At 32.4% G+C, this 23920-nt stretch overlaps 2 protein-coding genes across 3 annotated transcripts in view; one reads left to right on the top strand and one right to left on the bottom strand.

Moving 5' to 3' along the window:
• LOC107168569 (homeobox protein caupolican-like) overlaps positions 1-4968 on the top strand; it is a 65339-nt gene extending 60371 nt beyond the window's left edge. For both annotated transcript variants that reach the window (XM_015518033.2, XM_089225952.1), the window contains exons 6-8: positions 577-1053; positions 1240-1359; positions 4318-4968. In XM_015518033.2, the coding sequence (XP_015373519.2) occupies positions 577-1053; positions 1240-1330 (568 nt within the window). In that variant the 3' untranslated portion in view covers positions 1331-1359; positions 4318-4968. The remainder of the gene's footprint in view (positions 1-576; positions 1054-1239; positions 1360-4317) is intronic.
• Positions 4969-14171: 9203 nt separating this feature from the next.
• LOC149056010 (KRAB domain-containing protein 2-like) lies at positions 14172-15299 on the bottom strand. Its single transcript, XM_089226984.1, has 2 exons — positions 14892-15299; positions 14172-14648 (listed from the first exon to the last, which is right to left on the bottom strand). Exons 1-2 carry the CDS (start codon positions 15297-15299, stop codon positions 14172-14174), a joined length of 885 nt encoding a protein of 294 aa, XP_089083110.1.
• Between the last annotated feature and the right edge of the window lie 8621 nt (positions 15300-23920).

Below are 23920 nucleotides of genomic sequence, written 5' to 3'. Positions count from 1 at the left end.
CAGCTACAATATTAAATGATACGCAATCAATTAGTCTCGATAAATCAACAAAAAAATTTAAAACTAGAACTTTTTCCTCATTTCATAAAAATTCCTATAAACTCACGATACGGTAAACAACTACGTTTCATATGACTTTGAAAATCACATAAGTCTCATTGAATTTTACTTCCCTTAAAGTTCGATTCGTCATGACTCTACTGTATACGTATTATATACAAGTGCCTATACATTTATTAACGCGTGAGCGTATAGCCTAATTATCTATGTGCCGGATATAGGAGGCCCGTGCAGGCTGACATGATCTAAGATGAATTTTTCATTGCCTTTCACCTCTTCAGGATATGTGTCTTGCGCAGGGATTTTATTACATGTCAAAATATTATAAGATATAATAACTAAGAGTAATGAACTATCGATGATTTATATTTCACTATTAAAAAAATAAAATGAACCACATATTTTAATATTTTACAATCGTTAGTTCTCTATTATGTTTAGTTCACCAACCAAGTTTATCGAAATCAATATTTGTACAAGCCTGCTTAACCACTTTAACCGTGTTTTTGTGCACAGGTACGGCGCCAACGGATTTTACGGCAGTGGTTACAATGGCGGCAACAGTAATTCGTCGTCGTCGTCAGCCCAGCAAATGGCCGGATATCCGGACGTGCAGACCGACACGCCACCGCAAACCCCGCCCAACATGAAATTACCGCTGTCCGCCTCTTCCGGTCAACAGCAACAACAGCAGTTTGGCGGCCATCAGGGCACTTACAACGGGTACCACCACCAGCAACAACAGCAACACCAGCACAACAATTATCACCACCGGCAACACGTTCCGCCGCTCCAGCAACAGCAGCACGATGTCGTCAGGTCGGCTCAAGACGTACAGCAGCAGCAACAGCAGCAACAGCAGCAATATCATCAGCAGCACGTCACGCTCAACCAACACAACAACAATAACAACTCGAACACTAACAACAACAACCATCAGATGGCGGTTGTGGCCAACGACGCGAGTACGGCGTTCAAACCGTTTTACAAGACGTAAGTGTGCCGTGTATAAAAATATTATGGTTTATTATTATTATTATATTATCACTTTATCAGCCTGTGATCGTGGATCGACAGGTTGCCGGAGAGTCGGTGGAGATCTATCGATTGGCCATTGGCGGTAAATGAAATAATAATTATGATATCATAATAATATATACGTTGACGTGAATTTTACAGGCCTTCGCAACAACCGCACCAACAGCCGCATCAGCAACAGCACCAGCAACAGCAGCACAGACAGATGAACGGTTACGTGTCGCCCGTGTAATTTTCGCCGCAGTTCATCGTCATCTGAGGGTACGTTAAAATCGCGCGACACATTGTCCGTGTTTTTCTGCGCGGTGGAATGTGAAAAAAGCGAATAATATTATTAAATATTGCGATTTGTACTACGGTATTTGTCTTACGGTAAACGTTTATAGGTACAGCATATATGCTGATGGCAAGTAAACGATAATGTAATGTTATAGGCATGTAATATTATTGGTATACATTTTAAACTGAAAATCCATTTGACGATACACAAATAATTATTTCTAGTCATTCCGAGAACATAAAATGATTTTTTTTTTTTGTCTCAGGTATTATACTATACAATATTATCACCGTGTTTTACGTGAATTTATTTTGTAATTCTATTAACGACAATCAGCCACGACATTTTGTTAGCACTGTTTTGAAAAAAAAACACAAACACATATTTATTCATTATATTTTATTGGTATAGGTCGACATTTTCAGAAAAATATTCATATTTAAAATATATAAGGACTGTCAAAAAAATAAACACCCCCATAAAAATTACCTTTCTCTAACGGAAGTGTTATTTGTACCTGTATACCTATATACTGCTGTTACACATTTTCGCGCAATCATAATTTACAGTGTTTAAAAACATAAAACAAGACTAAATAAATGCCACCTAAATGGATTAATCGGTTAGCATATTGCCATGATGTGTAACTACTATGCACCTAAATTATTTACGAGCACCTGCAGCTCTGGTCCAGCGGCGTATGATATCTATTCGGATGATAAATCATATGGCGTGTACCTCGCTGTGTACAAACAATATTGCTGTGCCATTATAATCTGTGGACAGAGGTTTAGAATAATATATAGAACAAGCTCAAGAGATCGTTGTGATGTGGGGAAGGGGTGGGCGAGTGACGCTGCCGGAGGAGGAGTGTGTATATAAATATACCTATAAAATAAAAACACTGTCGGACTGTGAGAGGGGCGGTCGCGTGGAGAATCGGGTGGGCATAGAGTGGTATCGAGCTGCTGCCGCTGCTGCAAGTGTTGACACTGACAGATGAGCAGAGATTAAGATCGGTGAATGGGTTACCTCCGTCTGCGTTTCCGTCCGTCCCGTCCGTCTGCGTGTATGTGTGTACACATTTATAAACATGCCGAGGTATACCTATACTACCTATATTACGCATTATATATGTATTATAAATACGCGTGCGCGTCAGACTGCATATTATAAACGCATTTAAATGCACTACACACTCGCTTCGTATTATACACTCTCGTCTCGATATACATAAAGCGTCTACTCGATTACCTCACGCCCCGTCGACGTTCAGGTATTTCTGTGCGTATTACGACGGTAGGCATGCCCATTGGCTATTGCACACCCTGCTGTGCTATCATTATTGTCGTACAGTCCGCTAAATTGTCGGCGTTACCGCATTTCGATTTCTCAATAATAGTCCGCGTCGTAAAAGCGTAATCGTTTATAACAGCTATCACATTTCCGTGTCACGAGATTTCGTTCGTATTTTACGTATAACGGCTAACAGTAGTTTGGTTACGCCGCATTTAGAATCGGCACTAAATTTTACGGTGCTCTGGATAAAAATGATTTTCTCTTTTTTTTCAATATTTTCGACCGAAAATTCAAGTACATTAATCATGTATAAGTTCTATACGTCTGTTTAATACTCTTATATGTGTGATACATGGTGGTACTGCATATAACTGACTTTCCGTATTTGACTGTAATATTTCTGTACATTTTAACATCAATAATTACGCTACTTACAAACTATCATTATTATAGATATTCAGTTTAATGGATTATACAAAACATGATGTTGACGTGTATACGCTGTATACTAATAAATAATAGATATATTTGCCCCTATCTGGGAATTGTTTACCTTTTTATTTTTAATTATGGTAGGTCGTTGCAGAGGCAATAACTGTCCCAAATTACCGATCTATCCCCGGACAGTATACCCATGTCAATTTCGTGACGCAATATGCGTATAATAAGTAAAAAGTTTACAAGTTGACTGGGAATACGAAATTCTCGCAGTGTCTCAGTGCAATAATAACCGTCTCGTTTTTGTCCGGCGCTTATTATGCCGTCTTGTTGGCTAACTGACGTCGTATTTAGCGTTTTTGTTCGACCTATGCTGCAGCTGTACATCGTCGCGAAAATCCCGTGCGAATTTAGCTCGAGGTGCTCAGCTGTTAAAACTATCTTGGCGGACCAAAAGTTTTGCAGGACGAGGAAAAAAAAACGTTCGGCAGCAAAGCCACTCGCCCGCTCGATTTCTTTTTATTGATATATTTTTTTGTTCGATCCCGACTGTTTTTCGCTATATACGACCCTGCAGATGCGTCCGTTTCTCATCGCGTCGAGCACGGTCTCATATACCATACGCGACGTATAACACACACATTACCATATTATTTTTATTGAAATACTTTGCAAACGCAATACGCCCGATTATATAATAATGTAGGCGAGGTATGACCACGCGCAGTGCAACTGTACAACAATAGTAATAATAGTATGATGTAAGAAAACGCCATTTATACACTACCTATATATTATTATATTGTTTGCGCCACCGACCGGGCACGGCGGCGGTGATGATTTCTCGCGGCGACAAGTGCACCTGAAAACTCAAACCCCGCATTGCCCCACCCAGCCAAATAGCTATTATTCGAGTGCATCTACCTATGGTATACCGACAACCTTACGTATATTTTATGGTATTTATCCATTTAGGTACCCATATGGCCAGAGATATGTGAAGAAATGATATTTTATTACGTGCCCGGATGCGTCGTGGGGAGGGGATGGTCGCAGATAGGGTATTAGAATTTATTACATTTGCAGTCGAAATAAATATATACGCTTCGCTCCACCGCAATATGACGTTTTTAATAATTTTTTTTCCCGATGTTATCGTTGACGGCTGATTTATTATATTTTTTGCAATTTTTAATTTTCAGGACGTTCGGACGACTGAACCTCCAGACACTGCTGCGCAGTGGATTTCTAGCGCTCGCCAACACGGGAAACGGAAATTCTTCGACTACTCTATACATATTATATTTATATTATTGTGCTGGTCGTTGTTACCGCCGCCGTTCGCCTTATACTGGCGATATATATATACATTATTATACATATTATATTATTATATTGGATATAATATAATTATATAAACGACTCCGCGCTGGAATTAAGAAATAATTTTAACCGTTCTAACATTTTTCTGTAGATTTGTAAAAGCTAACATATATACTATTATTATTATCAGATTATCATTATTATTATTATTATTATTATTATTATTATTATTATTATTATTTTTACCTATACATAAAATATCGGTATTGTATATTGTTAAAAATTATATATGTTTGTGTTCTCAGAATAATATATTATATTAGCCCCTCGTGCGCATCATATACGAGTATACAATAAATGTATATGGGATGTAAATATAAGTTGGATTGCTCGACACGCATTTATGTATCGAAAAAAATTATGTTATCTATTATGAATAATTTGTAAATATGAATTTATATTTTAAAAATCGATTTGGAGTGCAATTTGGGGATAAGAATAAAAGTATATAATATGTCTATTATTAGTTATGGATTTTCGTTGTTTATTTAATTAGTTTTTTTTTACATATATAATATTATTATTATTATTATTTACTGTGTACAAAAAACAAAAAAACTAAATAGAAATCGATTAATTTTCTCTCTGAAAAAATGTATTGTTCGTGTTTACCATACGGTACCTATAAATACTTTTACATAATTATATTATTATTGTTATATAATATAAATTAACACTACGTGGTCGTCTAACGCGATTTGACAAATTCTCTCCAAAATCGAATCATCGTTTAAATATTTTGGAACTAGAACTAATATTTTGGAAGTAGGTACTTAATAGGTAGATACTCCAAAGCTATTTTTCTATGACTAATGGTAGTTTTGATATTATAATTTAGATTTGTTTCAAAAATTTTGGGTTTATCTATAAAAACCGTATTGAAACTGGAACCGTTATTTCTGTTCTTCTATATAGAAACCAAATTCAAACTGAGAAAAAATCATATACCTAGGTTATGGTATATATTATCTGACGTATACACCGATTGCAAATAAACGAACAAATAATGTTATAACAACAACCGCACTAACAATAACAACCGACCTCAGCGGTAATCGCGTTACACGATCACCGCCACTGATCTTTTTTTCTGTCTTCACATATACATATTCTCTATTATAATATATCAATTTTGTTATCGAGGCACCATCATCTTTAATATCGATATAAAGTTTGGAAGACGTATTGGATACTGAAACGAAAACGAAAATTCTATATAGAGTCGATGAGATAACCTGCGCCTGCAATAGGTACCCAAATGGAATAGTAGAATAATATGAAACTCTCGCCACTCGTCTGCCCGAATACATTACATATAAAAGACAAATTTAGGATACACCCACGTTCACAAAAAGGACGAGGGTATATTATTATTATTATTATTATCATTCTCACCGTGAGTGCAGTGGCAACGACGAAAAGGATTTATATATGTACGTACACTCGAATATGTTATGTACGCGAGCAGCATCGGCCCACTGTCGCGGATCGTCGGCCCAGAGGATTCGGCTCAGCGGGTGTGTGAGTGTGTCGACTACGAGAAGAGTCACCCGACGGGGAGCCGTGCACCGACCACTGTAGTTATTGTACCAGTGTCGTGTAAAATGATAATAATAATAATAATAATACACACAAAAACGAGCGTTGTGAGAAGGTCGAGCTAGGGAGTAGAGAAAAATAAGACGTGTCACAATTCTCGGGATTCATATATTATACGATTATTATAATATTATGTGTAGTGCGCGTACGGACGTGCGATAGCGCGCACAGACAAGTCGCTATATATGCGTGCGAGCAAACGGAAGCCAGATTACTACATACCACGCGGTTACGTCGGGTATATACCGCGCGGTTGCTGCAGCCGTCGAGCAACATGGTATATTATTATATTTACGAACACGTCTTGTGCACGAGAATTTTGAGGTTTTCGGTGAGAACGCTTGTTGATTTATAATTTATGTGGGTACTCTATTTCGGGTCGGATAAATTCGTAGGGTGTCGAGGGTTTGGAAAGGGGTCCCACTGAAATTCCGTCTGACATCGAACAGTGGCCCTCGTCGTTTTGTGCATCGGACTAAAATTGTCCAGTTCGCATACACTTCAGTCACCCTTAAAATTATATGACGTCATCATTATTATCGCGTGTCGCTCATTGTTAACATTATAACGCACGCAGGCGATTTTATAACATTTAAGGTACTTGTAATATTTTCAGTAACGCTCGCCCATCACTTTATTATACATTTTTTATATTGTAATTTCTATAGTAATTAATGCGGGCATCGAAACCAGTGGTTTTTTTTTTACCCTGTAACATTCGTTTCGGTGTTCCATCGAAAAACGAGTATTTTAGTCGGTTTTTTTTTTCGTTGTTTTCGAACTCTTTTGATGCCGCGTAGCGTCTTTTACAATATTTTATTACGTTCTGTATAATATAATATTATTATTATACATATACGTTGTATGCATCACGCAGACATAACATAAAACTATGAATGTGTATGTACGATTGTCTACGCGTGTGCGTGTTTTTTAATTACCGTTTTTTATTGTCGCGTCTTATTCATAATATTAATATAATATAAAATTGGTAGATTGGTTGTGTAAATTCCTGTATATATTATTATTTATTTATTTATTTATTTTTTTTTTGTTCGATTATATCATCGAAAATATAATGACGTTTTAAATATTATGATCCGATCTATAGACTATAATTAATGTACGTTGTATACGTTTCGTCGTGCGCTGTGCTAGCTGTAGCAATATTTACAGAGATTCCAGTCTGTCGTAAGAACATATTTAAAGCGTGCTAATTTGCCACGATAGAATCGTGTATAAACGTACTTAACTACTTAAGTACAAGTGTGCATTGCCTGTGGATATAGGATATACCTTTAACATATTATTATCATTTATAAATTACAATTTTTACGTTGTCGACGTACGCACCCTTATGGGCGATCCGATGTCGATCGCCACTGCAGTATAGCCGTATATAGGTACTGTTTATCATAGAGTTGCACTTATTATAAGCTATATTTTGTGTTCATGTATTGTTTTGCATATTTTTAAGAACTTCTGTAATCACGATAGGCACCCATGGCTGTGTATCGGCGCTCTGAAATGTATTTTTCTATTAACTTAATGGCGGTCGAATAACACATATTTCTTGCCGGTGCAATATCGAAAATCGTCGCATTGCGGTTCCATATCTCTTCGAGTATTCTACACTCGTACAGTGTGCCTATTTATTATTAATAATCGACCGTAAATCGCATCACAATATTCTACACAATAATTAAAATTTTAATCCGACGCGTTTATCTCACGTTAAATAGAATACTTATACCGAAAAGCGCCGTCACTTGCTTTCACATTACGACGTAGGTATACAAGTAATTAGGTATACATCATCGTGTAAACCCATAAGCGTGCGCACAGGTGCTGCAGCTCATCGAGGGTCGGTCAAGAAGAACTATAGGGACACCTGCATCTATATAGTTTGAGAAGTTAACTTTTTTTTTTTTTTTGTTACACAATTTCTAATAAAATGTGTAGCCAGAATTGAACGTTCCATGTATCAAAATGATAGTATTATAAACAAAAGCAATAATTATTTTCTTTTATGTTCAACAACCCATAATCATAAAATTATACCTATGTAAAATTATTTTTCAATTACGTGTTTTTATAAATGATATTTTCGTATTGAAGTTAATAGAGGTAGAGGTAGGCAGATAGTAAAAGGGCCTATAATATTAAATTGCATGACGAATTTGTAAACCGGGGACTGTATATATAGTGCAATATAGTGCAATATTAAACCAATGAAATATACTTATAATATTAATAGATATTTTATAGTGTTCATAGTATAATATTTAATTATAAAATCAAATATTTATTATTCATAGACATTATTAGTTATAATCTTGTGATGGGCTGTTTGTATGGAAAAATGTGTCGGTAAAATTATAGCTGCAGTTCGCTGCGTCTGACTTGAAACTCTCAACTCTTATATATTTTTATATATATTATGTAGGTACTTCGGTTTACTAATAATACCACGACGGACACTATATTATTATTATCATGTTTCGTTGCGGTAGGTGTATATAAATACCCTGCATGCGTATTAGGTACTATACATATATGATAATAAATATAGACGCGTACCATTAAGACGCTGCCGTGTAGTGCGATATCTATGACGTGAAACTCAATAATGACGAAATCCTCCGGAGGACCAGAGAAATTATATCATTTCGGGTAACGACAATGATGATTACTTATATTTAATACAGTGTACTTAGGACGCGGAAGCGCGCGCGTCTATGGAACGATAAACAGCTGATGACTTAATTATCGAGCGCGTATATGTAATTTATAAAGAAAAATTAAAGAGTTAAGTTTTTTTTTCTTTTAGATACTTCGTATAAACACATCACGGCCGTAGCCCGTAGTTAAGTGCCTATACGTATTGTAGGTACTTAAAATTATGTACATATTCATAATAATGTTATGATATCGCGCAGTAAATACGACTCTCGGCAGGTATATTTAGGTACATAAGCAATGCAGCGTATTAAATACACGCCCGCTGGGGTATACCAATGCACCTATATACCTATACGTATAATACAATGCAGTTAGGTTGCTTCCCTCGGAATCGTTATCTATTCTGGTAGGTACTCTATATTGGAGTTATTTTCACCCAAAGTAAATATTTGATACACATGTAGTCGTTATTGTGAGTGCAAATATTTTTACTTTACTCGTATATACAGGTGACTGTCCTGTTTCGCGATTGTAAACCAACATTTTTAAATTATGAATTTCTTGAAAATCGTCAAAATCCCGACGAATGCCACAGATGAATGATAGACTACCATGTATAGTCTATATATCTACTTCGAAAATATATACTTATATTACATATTATATTTATTTGTTGACATTTTTTTACAATGTATTTTTTTCATATTTAGTATTTAAATATCGTGTTATGATAATACTATAATAGAGGTTATGTGGTATCACCCGTATTAGCTAATACGCGGTAAACCAACTATACACCTCATCAACGTACGTTCTAAGCTATAGTGACTCTTTCTATAATAAATTGAAATTAGCACTTGTAACTTATTTAGGTGCGATGGTGTGCGTTTGTCTTTTTTACGTCCGTTTTTTAAGATTGGAAATGACTATTAGAAATTAGAATCCACGATTGTTCATCCAGTTTAAAATAAACCTCATTTATATGTGTCTGAGGACCAGAGCCGTGCCGTGGGGGGGGGGGGGGGGGCTAGGAGGCATACGCCCCGGGCGCATCGTTTAAAGAGGTGCAAAAAATTTTTTTTATAATTTTTTAATCTTAAAGAGGGCGAATATTTTTAATTTTGCCCTGGGTGCTAAATCTTAACGGCACGACTCTGCTGAGCACTGTTCACATATAAAGGTATATGCACGAAGAAGACTTGAAATAATAATATTCAAGTCGGGTTTACAGGTCGGAAACACTCTAATTAAATTAAAACAAACATAAATAAAACACTTAGCAAATCCAGATTTCCTATCCTATACTACGATCGCCGCTTCACACGTACAATCGTCGTATCTACGTTTTCGCCGAATCACTCAGCTACAACGGGACTGCCCGCGCCTGTGTGTCTGGCGGCGTTATATAGGAAATATTTATGCCACCTTATTACGTATATCTAGCTTCACTGACCTATGTTAATAATTTACAATTCAAGTTACAATTATATAATTATAATTATATATATAATATATTATTTTGACGACTGTCTATAGTATACGACAGTTAGGTTAGGTAAATCCGAATTATTTTAAAATGCATTTTCACCTTGCAACCTAAATGAAAATTCCTGGCTTCAGAATTACTTATAGAGTAATGCTCAAAAGATTTTTTTTATTTTATATACCACTTTATAATATATTAGCTATTATTCCGACTATTACTTCACCCAAGACCCAAATAAACATAATATAATATGTAACTATTTACGACGATGATGCATGAGCCATATAGAGATCATTATAAGGATCTGGTCCAAACTTGGGGGAACAAACGAGTTTATATAGATCATAAAGCGGGCACCGAATCGTTTAGTCGGGGTTTTTTTTCCATTCTTTTATTATTATATCATCGTCCTTTTTTCCCCCATATTATACCATTACTACTGACTATATATTACTACTGGCGCGCGTATATGATTATTGTAACGTGCTTACACATTATTATACAGGTAGGTACCTGTATAGTGTATACATAACATAATTATATGTACCTAATAGTATAGCGCCAACAGCAGCAGACTATATACATTATTCACTCCATATATGCAGCTATTATAATATACAGAACGCGTTCATTAATGATGGGAATGCGCTAAATAGAAGCAGTATTAAGTACGAAGATAATATTATAAAGTGATCCGTTGTAAGTATATAGGTATTTATAAGAGTCTATGTTATAGTCTCTCGCGAAAATATAAATTTAATGGAATATTTTTATCACAGAGATGTTTGTTCGTTCTTAATATCTATACTAATGGTTGAAATTCTACAGAGACATGTAAAAATTACTCGACACCTCGACGGGCATAGATTTAGAAAAAGGTCGGGCCCATAAGTGTTAATATGAAACTATAAGTACAAATGAGTTTAAAAAACACGAAAAGAGTATGTCATATTTTATATTTTTGTAACCATTATTGCTTAGTGATGTTTTAAACGATGCTCGAAAACGAAAAAAAAAACATGAAAAAACTACAGTATATTATGCGTTATGAATAATAGTGTCATATACATGCAGAGTTCAATATTGAGGAAGTGTTCGGATTTTGTTATTTGTACCTATACTCTCCCTCACCACGCACCAGTAATGAACATATATACGTGAAGTAACAGCCCTAAGAATTTGTGACATTGCACCCGAATCGACGACGTATATACATGTATACGTATTCTTAACCGAATGTATTGTATGGTCATGTGTATACGTAATATTATATATGATATGGTGAATTATCTTTGGTTTTTCGGCATCGTTAGGCAGGTACTACATCGTACCCGGACCATTTCGCTCGAATGGCGTGATTTATGTGTGCACGTGTAACCCGCAGAGACATATATATGTATAATATTAATACCTATATCGGCCATGTGTATTTAACATGGTTTGCCGGTGGTGTAGACGATTATGACGGTGTGAGATGATGTCAACAGGTAATTTTTTAATCTAATAGTGTTTTTCGCCGCCTATATGTATAATATAATCAGTAGGCCCCGTACAGGTATATTGTTATATATACAATAAAGATGCCGCCGAGCTGCACTGTTACGTATGGACAACACGACTTAATATGATATATCACAATATATTATTATATTAATATATTATATTTTTAAGTATAGGTATATGTTATGCGTATTATACACATGATTATTATTGTGTTCGTAACGGCCTCGGGGGCTTTGCCGACGATGATACATGATGATGATGTTCTCATTGCTATTATAATACGTGTACGTGGTGTATTGTATAACACTTCGTAAACGACACCGCCGACAAACGTTGCGAATTTCCTTTTTTTTTTTTATCCAACCGAAAAAAAAACCCATTAAACGGGTACTGCGCAGACCATCATCAGCGTGTTTTTGATCTGAAATCGGACGACAGGAAGACCGCCTGTTATGACCACGATGAATTTATATTATACAAATATACAATGTATACAATAGATGCAAATGATTAATTGCATCATGTGATATTATATATATACAAAATACACATATATAGTGTTTTGAAATACGTAACATACCACCTAATACGAATATATAATATTATATATGCCTAATCGAATGGCAAATTGGAAAAATATATATATTTTAAAATATGACGCTATTACGGAAGTCGTAACAATAGATACGCCTAAGTGTCTTTTAGTTTAGTGTCTATCTTTTCGCAACATACGTTTAAAAGCGTATACAATTTAATACATGATGAAGTCTATCCGCCAATATTTACATATATGTATAGTATAGGATCATATATAACTGGTAATAGTTATATATAATTATAAAAACATCGTCCTAGTCATTTTCTAAGGCCGTCGAACGTAATATTTTATACATACTTTGCAGTAAGTAATATTTTTAGAAACTAAAAAGTGTTTATGATCACATTTAAAGGTACATATGGATTGAATTACATAAATATTGTATCATTTTATGCACTATATTTACGATGAGATGATATGTTCTTTCAAGTGAACAACTTTATATACATTTTTGAGAATGTTGCTGGTCCTAGCTAAGCGATTTTGAGCATCAAATTGCTAAATAATTTATTGTCGATGCCTATATATATACTTACTGTGGTATAACTACGTACACTTATATAATGTAACATGTAACCACTAATGTTAACCACGCGTACAATACGACAATATTTTTAATAACAATTTATAATATACTTTATTATTTTATCATTATATTATAGATACATATAGCATACTCGTTCACATTGCGTGGTACGAACAACGGACAATGCTCAAGAAGACGCTACCTACACCCGCATGTGTTATAATAACTAAGTTATAACCAAGAAACGAAATTTTCACCACATAAAAAGGAGAATTTTGTCTGTGCAATATCGTTTTTATTTTTTCGATATCAAAACTACAAAAAAAGTTATTCATGCTTAAAAAACACAAAATTAATGTATTATACAACAATAAGAATTTTTTTTTGTATAAGCGATATCGAAAAAATAAAAACGATATTGCACAGACAAAATTCTCCTTTTTATGTGGTGAAAATTTCGTTTCTTAGTTATAACTGGATGTTTCTCGGTTACTTTAAATACTTATAACTCATAAACTACTCGTCCAAAATTCGACTTTTACGTATCAAAATACTTAGAAAAATATTCTGCTTTGGAATATGAAATTAAAACTCTAGGTTGCCATTCAAAAAAGTAAAAAAGTAAAAAAATTATAAGGATAAAAAATATTAAAAAATATAATTTTTTTATAAAAACGTTGTTTTTTTAACAACATGAAACTTTGTAAAAAAATATTTTCAAAAACATAGATACTTTTTGAAATAATGAGTGGTTCATGATAAAAAAATCGCCCTGTAGTGTTATGTATATATAATATTTATGTAATACCTTGTTTACCGAACATTTACATATATATATACATATAATCGGGTATAACTATATATATGTCGTAGGCATATAGTCAAATCAGGCATTTTATTAAATGCCTAGGCATATAGTCAAAGAATTTAATGTTTATGCAATTTCACTATCCGCCTAGACATTTAGTAAAATGCCTAGTCATTTAATTAAGTGACTAGGCATTTGACTAAATGCCTATTTCATGCCAGGCAAATAATAAAAGAACATTTTGTATTATTTTAAAAATTTAAATATATTTTCTATCAGTTATTTATTGCTATTTTATACATAAAAAAAGCTGTGTATTATTTATTAATATGAAAAACACGTATAGATACTCGTATATGAAATAATATGTTTAATTTTGTGTCATTATGTCAACTATTACTATTGTTTTAAAAATGAAATAATAAAAAATAAATAAAAAGTTATATTATAATTACAAGTTTTTGTTACCTATTACTTGTTGTCACATGTTGTAATTTGGTGGCATTTGCTGGAACATTTAAGATTTTTCTTAAAACACAAGCACCTATTGGTTTGACATTGCCGCTTTCCTGATTGACATTGACATTTAACAAAACCTTGACCGTTGAAAATTGATAAGTTTGCTACTGCTTCACGTATGGACACGTATTTGTCTTTTTGTATTTTGCTGTCTTCTAAACCATTATTTGACACTAGTTGAAGTTCTTCTCTTGAACACCAATTTTTTATTATACCAACTTCTGTGCCAATTTGGTAAACGCCGTTCCGAATGTCTATCACTAACCCATTTATATTTTGACTATCGAGAGGTCCTCGGTCTACTTTTGGAACACTTAATACTATTTGATCACCAACCTCTAGTTCTTTAAATAGTTTTTCACTATTTTCTGCCATTTTTTTAGCTGCTATAGTTTGTCGTTTGTAAGATTCAATGCGGTTAACTTTTATCTGTTTTTCATTATTACATAGCAGACAAATATTTTCAATATCGTTACTATTATTTATAGAATAGCTGCAATTATCATAATGAATATTTCTTTTACATATAGTACATTGGAGTTCACTACCTGATTTTTCACAAACACTGCAGATATTATTTATGTCACAATATTGTAAAATATTTTCAAAATCTTCTTCACTTGATAATTTTTGAATAATTTCGGCAGGTAAGTTTGTAGAACTAAGACCTACCTTCGGTTCAGTGCCAAACAAGGCTCGATATGGCGAACGACCTAAAATTCGATGATGTGAAATGTTTTTTTGCCATTGTACAAAATAAACTCCGATTGACCACTTGGTACTTTTATTGTCTACGACCCAAGCTCGTAACATGTTTTCAACATCTTGATTTGATCTTTCTACAGATCCCTGACTCTGAGGGTGCCGCGGCCGCCCGTGTACTATTTTACACTCAGGCCACAATTCTGCTAATTCTTCAATTATTTTCGCTGTAAATTCTCGCCCATTATCAGATTGAAGTATTTGAGGTGCTCCTTGTTCCAAAAAAATTTTTAAAAGTTCGTGTGCAACTTCGGTGGCTCGTTTTGAAGTAAGTGGTCGAAGATATAAATATTTGGTTGCGTGATCCTGATAGTTCATAACCCATTTAAAATTTCCATCGGGTGTTGATTGGAAATCAATAAGGTCAATTTGCCCTCTTGAATTAAAATCTGCCGATAATATTGGTTTTATAACGACGCCTTTACAAGGTTTTGATTTTTTTTTGTTACAAGTTGTACACAAATTTATAAATATTTGGATTGCTATTCGAGGAATATTGTATTTATTTTTTAAACTCTGCTCAACTTTATCCCTTCCACCATGACCAGTCGCTTTATGACTTTCTTCGATTTTTTCAAAATAGTTTTCATATGGTACAACATAAATAATATTTTCGGTTTTAGTTTTTGGTTTTAAAATAATATGTTTAACATTTCCTACTTCAATCAGATCATATTTACGACATAAATAATATTGGTTTTGAGTTTTAGTTTTACCTGGATTCAATTTCGCATCATTGATTTCATTTAGTGCTTTGTCGTAGTCTTCCTGACTCCATGCCTTTTTTTTATCTTGGTTGTCGTAAATTGATTTTAATTTTTCATAAAACAATACACTGTGTGACATTATATTATATTTTAAAATACAAATAAAAACAATCAAAATTTTAAATATACAAAAAATGTCAATAGGTATACCTATGTTACAATATTACATGCAATCGCGATCACACTACATACGATTTACGTAAACGTAATAGACGTACTAAACTAAATTATTGTACAATTCAATCGCATGTTCTGTATCTTTTTCCGTAACGTCATATTTTTATCGTTATAATCGATAAGATTATAATTTGTCCCACAGTACTCAATATCTATAGATAAGGTTCTCATACAACCTAGTACCAACGTTAATTTTCCAAGGTAAAAACCAATGGAACTTTTATTTTTATTTAATAAGAATATATAGTACTCACTACTCGTACTATAGACTTTACTGACTATACATATATGCTATACAATATACTCGTACCATCATTTATGTCTATCACACCTAATTAGTTATTACCTGAATATATTTATTTTTTATTATTTCATTTTTAAAACAATAGTAATAGTTGACATAATGACACAAAATTAAACATATTATTTCATATACGAGTATCTATACGTGTTTTTCATATTAATAAATAATACACAGCTTTTTTTATGTATAAAATAGCAATAAATAACTGATAGAAAATATATTTAAATTTTTAAAATAATACAAAATGTTCTTTTATTATTTGCCTGGCATGAAATAGGCATTTAGTCAAATGCCTAGTCACTTAATTAAATGACTAGGCATTTTACTAAATGTCTAGGCGGATAGTGAAATTGCATAAACATTAAATTCTTTGACTATATGCCTAGGCATTTAATAAAATGCCTGATTTGACTATATGCCTACGACATATATATATATATTATGTGTGTGTGTGTGTGTGTGTGTGTGTGTGTGTGTGTGTGTGTGTGTGTGTGTGTGTGTGTGTACGCTTATTCATATAAGTATCGACGCGAGGAGGTACGATGCTCATTGCTCACATGCGAAATGCACTTTAAGCCAGTGGAATTTATCGGAAAAATTCACAATTTGTACTTGTTTATATGCGCTTATATAGGTACCTACATAATATATTATATTATTGTGCTGGCGATCGTTTTAACGACCAAATGCGACATTTATGCGTGTGCATATAATATTATGTAGTTTTAATTTCACTCCTACGCGTCATCCTATGCGTTATATATTTACCCACTCACCGTCGTATAATATACCGCGTGCAGCTAGATGTAAATATTCCAAGTAGCTGCGGCGGCGGCGGCATTACGGCCGATGGACGGGATTTTTTTTTATTAATATTATATTATTCTCGGCGTGTTCGCTGCGGTACAGCAACAATAATCATTGAGTAAAACGAAGGCGGCAATAATTTTCGCGTCCTCGACTCGGAAATAAAACCACAGTACATACAACGCTTTTTCGTCCGCACGTTTTGTGAAATTTTTATTGCTCGTATATATTATTATAAGCGTACAAACCATGGGGATAGTAACGTGCTGTGTATAAGCTATATATATATATATATATATATTATAGAATATAAGTGTACCAGTGGCGTTGTATATACGGATGCAAATTTTATTTTAACGACGGTAATAGTCTCTATGTATACACATATAAAATTGTCACGGTTACAACGCAAAAGAACTATACGCGTGTAACGTTTATGCGTGGTCCGGCGTTATATTCCCTTGTATATAAATAATATATAAACATATACGCTTTTGTATAGCGATCGGTATATTTGATTACAATATTTAAAACTGTTTTATATATTAATAATATCTAAATGCGACAATTTGACAAATTTATCTCGTTGTTGGAGTTATGTTAAATATGCAGTGAACGTATACCTATTCGTACAATATAATAATAAATTATCTGTAAGCCATATTTGTCGTTAAAAATTTGAATAAGCTATCGATATATAAGACATACCTTACATATATAGGCTATAGTCTATACTAAATAAATGATTTTGATTCGTCCATACCGCATCGCGTAGGTTAGGTTAGGTATTATACCGCCGTCGTGATTAATGATGTAATAATATATTCTTAACTGCTATATAAGATTAGGTTCTATTTTATCTACATAACCACCTCTTAAATAGCGATTCTCTATTTTTTCATCAGCCAATTTGTTATGAGTCAGACGAAATCGCACATTCGTTTGACTTATCTATATTCACTCTCAACAAGTTATATCATATTAACAATATATAACAAATACATATGTTTATATGACATAGGTACTGACGTAACCACGTAGATATATACATATATATCTGAAGATTCTGAAGGATAAAGTTTCTTTTATTGAATTCTCTATTTCTCTGTCATACAAATAGAACTCCAAATAGGTCACATCCCAATAGGACTTTAGTCAATCAAATTTAACACCATAAATATTTAAAAGTTAAGGGTCCAAGAAAAACAAAAGACACACTGATAATACTCGTATGTATAATTATTATACATATACCTAGAAGTATATAATAATATATCCTACCTCATATAACATAATAGCGAGCATACTGCATATTATACTCCACGCTCTTCTACGCAATGCGAGTCGTACCTAAACCTCTTATATTTGTACAAAAAATTTAAATAAATCTGAAAAACTCGACCGTCTCGATTACCACCATCTTTGTATTATGAATTCGCGTAAATATGCAGTTTGAAATGTAGAATGTCTCGGACTACGAGACGGTTGACTACCAGTACGGCCTTAGGCATTCTATTGTATAAGCCCAGTGAAGCCGTCCATCAATTGTTATCACCATTAAATTGATCGATTCATCAATAAATTATGATTTTGTATACATATTTTAATAACGATTTATTTTTTCTTTCGTGTTTAAACATGTAATGATACACATTTCTCTTTAATTATATTATAGGCTATTAAATTTATCCGTCGTGAATAACGCCTGAAACGGTATAATATTATTTATTTATTCATATGAACTTGAATTTCATAAATTGTTACTTCATACTTTACTATATACATTGCGATAATTACATCGTTAATATTACTATGCACAAATGTGCAATATATAAGTGTATAACTGTTATAATATATGTATTATAACATAACCACGCGTATTATGCATGTATTATTAGTTTATGGACTCAACATTCCTTTCAGACTATAAATGGTCTCGCAATGTGCAATGTATGATTACAGTTGGCTAGGATGAAATTTGCTTAAAATTATTTTCTATTGTGTAATATAAAAACGATGAAAGTTGTTTTTCTATACATTAAGTGGCAATTAGTGTACTTGTCGTTAATTAGGAGACTATACGCCTATACGCGTGTGAAATTAGAATTCTATATGATAAATCATTGAACACGAAAAACGGTTCTAAGTGGAATATGTCAGCCTACTCAGCCTATATTACTTAGAGTATTTGATCATAATTTTTATATATTGATATTAATAATTTATTTTTCTGTTATAATACGCGTATTTAGGAATCAGGACAAATTGTTCTGTGCCTATTAGAACGATTTTTGTGGATGACTGCGATTTTGAGCTATTTCTGACAGCTAAAATATCGATTATATGAAACAATAAATAATTATATTTATGTTAGCAGAATAATACTCACACACCCTGTTCTACAGATCTATTGATTACAAGAATATTTGCAGTCTCACACTCGTGAGAGAGTATGTCTGATCAGCAGTTATCACCTGCAGTGTACATTGTACACTCTTGTATCAATTGATATAATATCAATATTGTAATTCGTCGGGATTTTGTAGAGTTTATGAACGAAATTTTCAGAAAATACGTCTACAGACTACGTGTTTATATGTATACGCATATTAAATTCAAAATTGTGTAGATATATTATTAGATGTAAATTATGATACACGACGGGGACCCACTCTCAGATATAGGTATTAGCGTAATAAATATTACGACGAATTCTGCGCGTCAGAGAAACATTCGTAAAATTTTGTCCGATTATAAATCGCATTTTTAAATATTATAATATCATTATGTATTATGATCGTGTGTTTGCTCGGTAAAGTAGGATCCGGACAGCGAAAACGTATATAATAATACGTGGTACACGGCTACCGGGCAACCGTTCTACCAGCGGCACCCACACGCAACATGATTTGTTAACATTTCCTTTGCCAACATTTGTGCGGTCGTCGTTTTATATTTCATCGTGTATAATATAGCCTGCAAATGTTATTCTAAAATTAAATCATATAATACAGAAAAGGACAAAATATTTATCGCATTTTATACTCTATACTATATATTATGATATAATATAGATTCTTAATAAGCTCCACTCGGTAGTCAAATACAGGTACACCTATATACTATATCTGTATACTATATGATATTTAATATAATAACAGTTATATTTATACGACAGGAGCATGCTAAAACGCCATAAATTTATTAAGCAATAAATAATTATATTTTAATATAGGCACTTATATTATTATAATTTTTTTTTTATATACAATGATTTTTACGTTTCTTATAAAATGAGTTTAAATTATGCGTATATACCTATATATTATAAATACGTTCTGGACAAAATATTCCTCTGCGGAGATGATGTACGATAATAATAATGATAATACTATAGTGAAGGTGGTTTCTTAATACATTGTCCTGTAGACAAAACAGTATATTATAAAAACTGCGGTGTATATAGATATAGAGATTAGAGAAGTATTTAATATGGGCTATTAATATTGTGTGACGCCTAAAGCTGATTCTTCCGCAGTAGTTCTAACGATTATCTGCTGCGATTTCCGTCATCTGAGATCGTAGAGTGTATGTAGGAGATAACATGTTATATTCGTAAATATATATCGATAGGTATGATGAGATGTTATCCAAGTTCGTGATACACGTATTACCTATATCGAAAATAAATTATATATACGATTAAAATATTATATATCCCGTAAAATAGGGGAGGTAAATATAGGAATACTAAGTAAAATTTAAAATTATTTATAAAAAAATGTAAAACAGTTTAAAATGGTAGAAGGTAGTTTGGGGGGAATTGGTATATATAAGGTACTTTAGGGAACAACTGGTACGTGCCCGAATTTTCCTGAAGAATAGTAAATTTCTACACGAGAGTATAGCAAGTAAACAATTACATACGTTAGTTCCTAGACGGACATAATATGTAAGTTCCTACACTGTAAAAAACAGGTACCTATGTATGATGTTAGGTCCTACACGGTGGAGAAAAATGTGTAAATATGTATTAATACGAATTTTCACAAATAAATTCACGATGATTATGAAATATACATACAATAATGTAACGCAATTTCACAAATAAATATATAATAATTAAATTTGTTATTGAAACTTTATACGCTGGTATGGCTAACTAATATACATTCAAATACACTTCATTTGAAGTAAAACGCATACGAAATTGCGATTAAATAAGACAAGTTTATATAGCTGCAAGCTGATAATAGTATCCCGACTCGACGATGGGGGAATAAAGATAAAATATCTTAATATCTATATTTTTTGACATATCTACAAAAAAATTACGACTTTAGCATACCTATTAAATTATATTTATTATATTATATGTATTTTATATTATATGTTAACAAAATTTAAATTAAATCAAAAACACCGACAAAAAAAAAAACTCAAACATACAATATTATAATTGGCAGACGTATGATGACATCGACTTAACGGCAAGCAGTGATGGAGACAAACTGAGGTGAAATAACAATTACTGATATCATGCGCAGTGGTCTGGTGAGAAAACATTATAGAACGCAATGTAAAAACAGATAACTGATATTAATTCAATGACAATCAGCGCAATACGTAAGAAAATATAAAATAATATCATTATGAGAGTAGGTACCTATATAGTTGTGATTTTAATTCCTATACTTTATTTATTAATACGTGAAGCTGATTGACTTTGTTTAAGTAGAATATGAATATGAGATTATTATTCATTAAAGGCGTATGCAATATACAGTATATGACAACACTGATTATAAATAATAAATTATACAATTGGATTTATCGTTACGCTATTTCGTAAAAATTTAAAATTCAAACGCACTTAAAATTTTCCTATAATGATGCTTCGAGTTTTCTCCATAACTACCTGAAGGAAAACTTATGGAAAACTTAGTGTTGTATTTTTAATTCTTAGTTATAAACACAAAAAATGTTGTGATTTTTCAACTTCAAAATTACTTGCAAATTTTCGCAATTTCGACAGATTTCGTAAAAAATTGAACTATAAACGCTTACCAAAAAAAATTGTGACTACCGGTTTTTAATTTTATATTCGCTTCAATAAGAACAACTCAAAAGGAACTTTGTATTAAATTTTCAAGTATTTTTGGTCATTCAAAATTATTTTACTGACACTGCATAAAAAAATTATCATAAAAATCGAAAATATCAGTGGTCCATTAATAATTCAAAAAAAGTCAACAATTTTTGAAAATTAAACAGTATATAGATATCATAGAAAATATTTTATTTTCAAAATGTAGCTATAGTTTATTTTTGTGGACACAATTTTTAAACTTTATCAGCCACTTGCCACTAAAAAACATAATTTTATAATGATTTAATTAACCATGGTTAAAAAGTTTATAAATTGTCTACACAATAATTAACTATGGTTATATTTTGAAAGGAATAACGGAAAGGGGGTATTGGCACCCGAAGGCAAATGATTTTTAAGGATCACAAAAGAAATTCGAAAAAATTATGGTCTTTAAATACACAATGAAGACTACACTATGCATTTTCAAGAAAAGTAAATGAAATAAAAAATGAAGAAAAATTAAATCATGATAAAATTATGTTTTATAGTGGCAAGTGGCTTATAAAGTATAAAAATTTTGTCCACAAAAATAAACTATAGCGATATAATGAAAATCAAAATGGAGGGGGTATTGGCGCCCGCAGGCAAATGATTTTTTGGGATCACAAAAGAAATTCGAAAAAATTATGGTCTTAGAATACACAATAAAGTCTGCACTATGTATTCTCAAGAAAAACAAAAGAAGGATAATTAAATCATGAAATAATTATGTTTTTTAGTGGCGAGTGGCTAATAAAGTTTAAAAATTGTGTTCACAAAAATAAACTATAAGTATATTTTGAAAATAAAAATGAAAAGGGGGGGTATTGGTACCCGTAGGCAAATGATTTTCAAGGATCAATAAAGAAATATGGAAAACATTATGGTCTTGGAATATACAATGAAGACTGCACTATGTACTCTCACGAAAAACGAAAGAAGTATAACTAAATCATGATAAAATTATGTTTTTTAGTGGCGAGTGGCTAATAAAGTTTAAAAATTGTGTCCACAAAAATTAAACTATAAGTATATTTTGAAAATAAAAATGGAAAGGGAATATTGGCACCCGCAGGCAAATGATTTTCAAGGATCAAAAAAGAAATTCCAAAAAATTATGGTCTTTGAATAACAAATGAATAATACCCTATGTATTCTCAAGAAAAACAAAGAAGTCAAAAGAAGGAAATTTAAATCATGATAAAATTATGTTTGTTAGATGAACATGTCAAAAATAATAGAACTTTGTGACCACAAAAATTAACAAGAGCTATATTTTGAAAATAAAAATGGAAAGGGGGTGTTGGCGCCCTCAGGCAAATGATTTTTAAGGATCAAAAAAGAAATTCGAAAAAATTATGGTCTTGGAATACACAATTAAGTCTGCACTATGTAGGTATTCTCAAGAAAAACAAAAGAAGGATAATTAAATCATGAAATAATTATGTTTTTTAGTGGCGAGTGGCTAATAAAGTTTAAAAATTGTGTCCACAAAAATTAAACTATAAGTATATTTTGAAAATAAAAATGGAAAGGGAATATTGGCACCCGCAGGCAAATGATTTTCAAGGATCAAAAAAGAAATTCCAAAAAATTATGGTCTTGGAATACACAATTAAGTCTTCACTATGTATTCTCACGAAAAACAAAAGAAGAATAATTTAATCATGATAAAATTATGTTTTTTAGTGGCGAGTGACTAATAAAGTTTAAAAATTATGTCCACAAAAATAAACTATAAATCTATTTTGAA

This window comes from Diuraphis noxia, unplaced genomic scaffold (genome assembly GCF_037042655.1).
Source record: "Diuraphis noxia isolate RWA-SAM2 unplaced genomic scaffold, SU_Dnox_SAM2 contig0004, whole genome shotgun sequence".
NCBI classification, from domain to species: domain Eukaryota; kingdom Metazoa; phylum Arthropoda; class Insecta; order Hemiptera; family Aphididae; genus Diuraphis; species Diuraphis noxia.
The sequence above is the reverse complement of the archived record's forward strand: the minus strand, read 5'-3'. Positions and strand labels throughout refer to the sequence as shown.

Bases quoted from the DNA above. Each gene is read 5' to 3' on its own strand.
- LOC149056010 (XM_089226984.1), bottom strand. From the start codon at position 15,299: ATGAACTATCAGGATCACGCAACCAAATATTTATATCTTCGACCACTT. The intron at 14,649-14,891 runs GTAGGTCTTAGT...AATGAAAAACAG, and splicing joins TGTTTGGCACTGAACCGAAG to ATAAAAGTTAACCGCATTGA.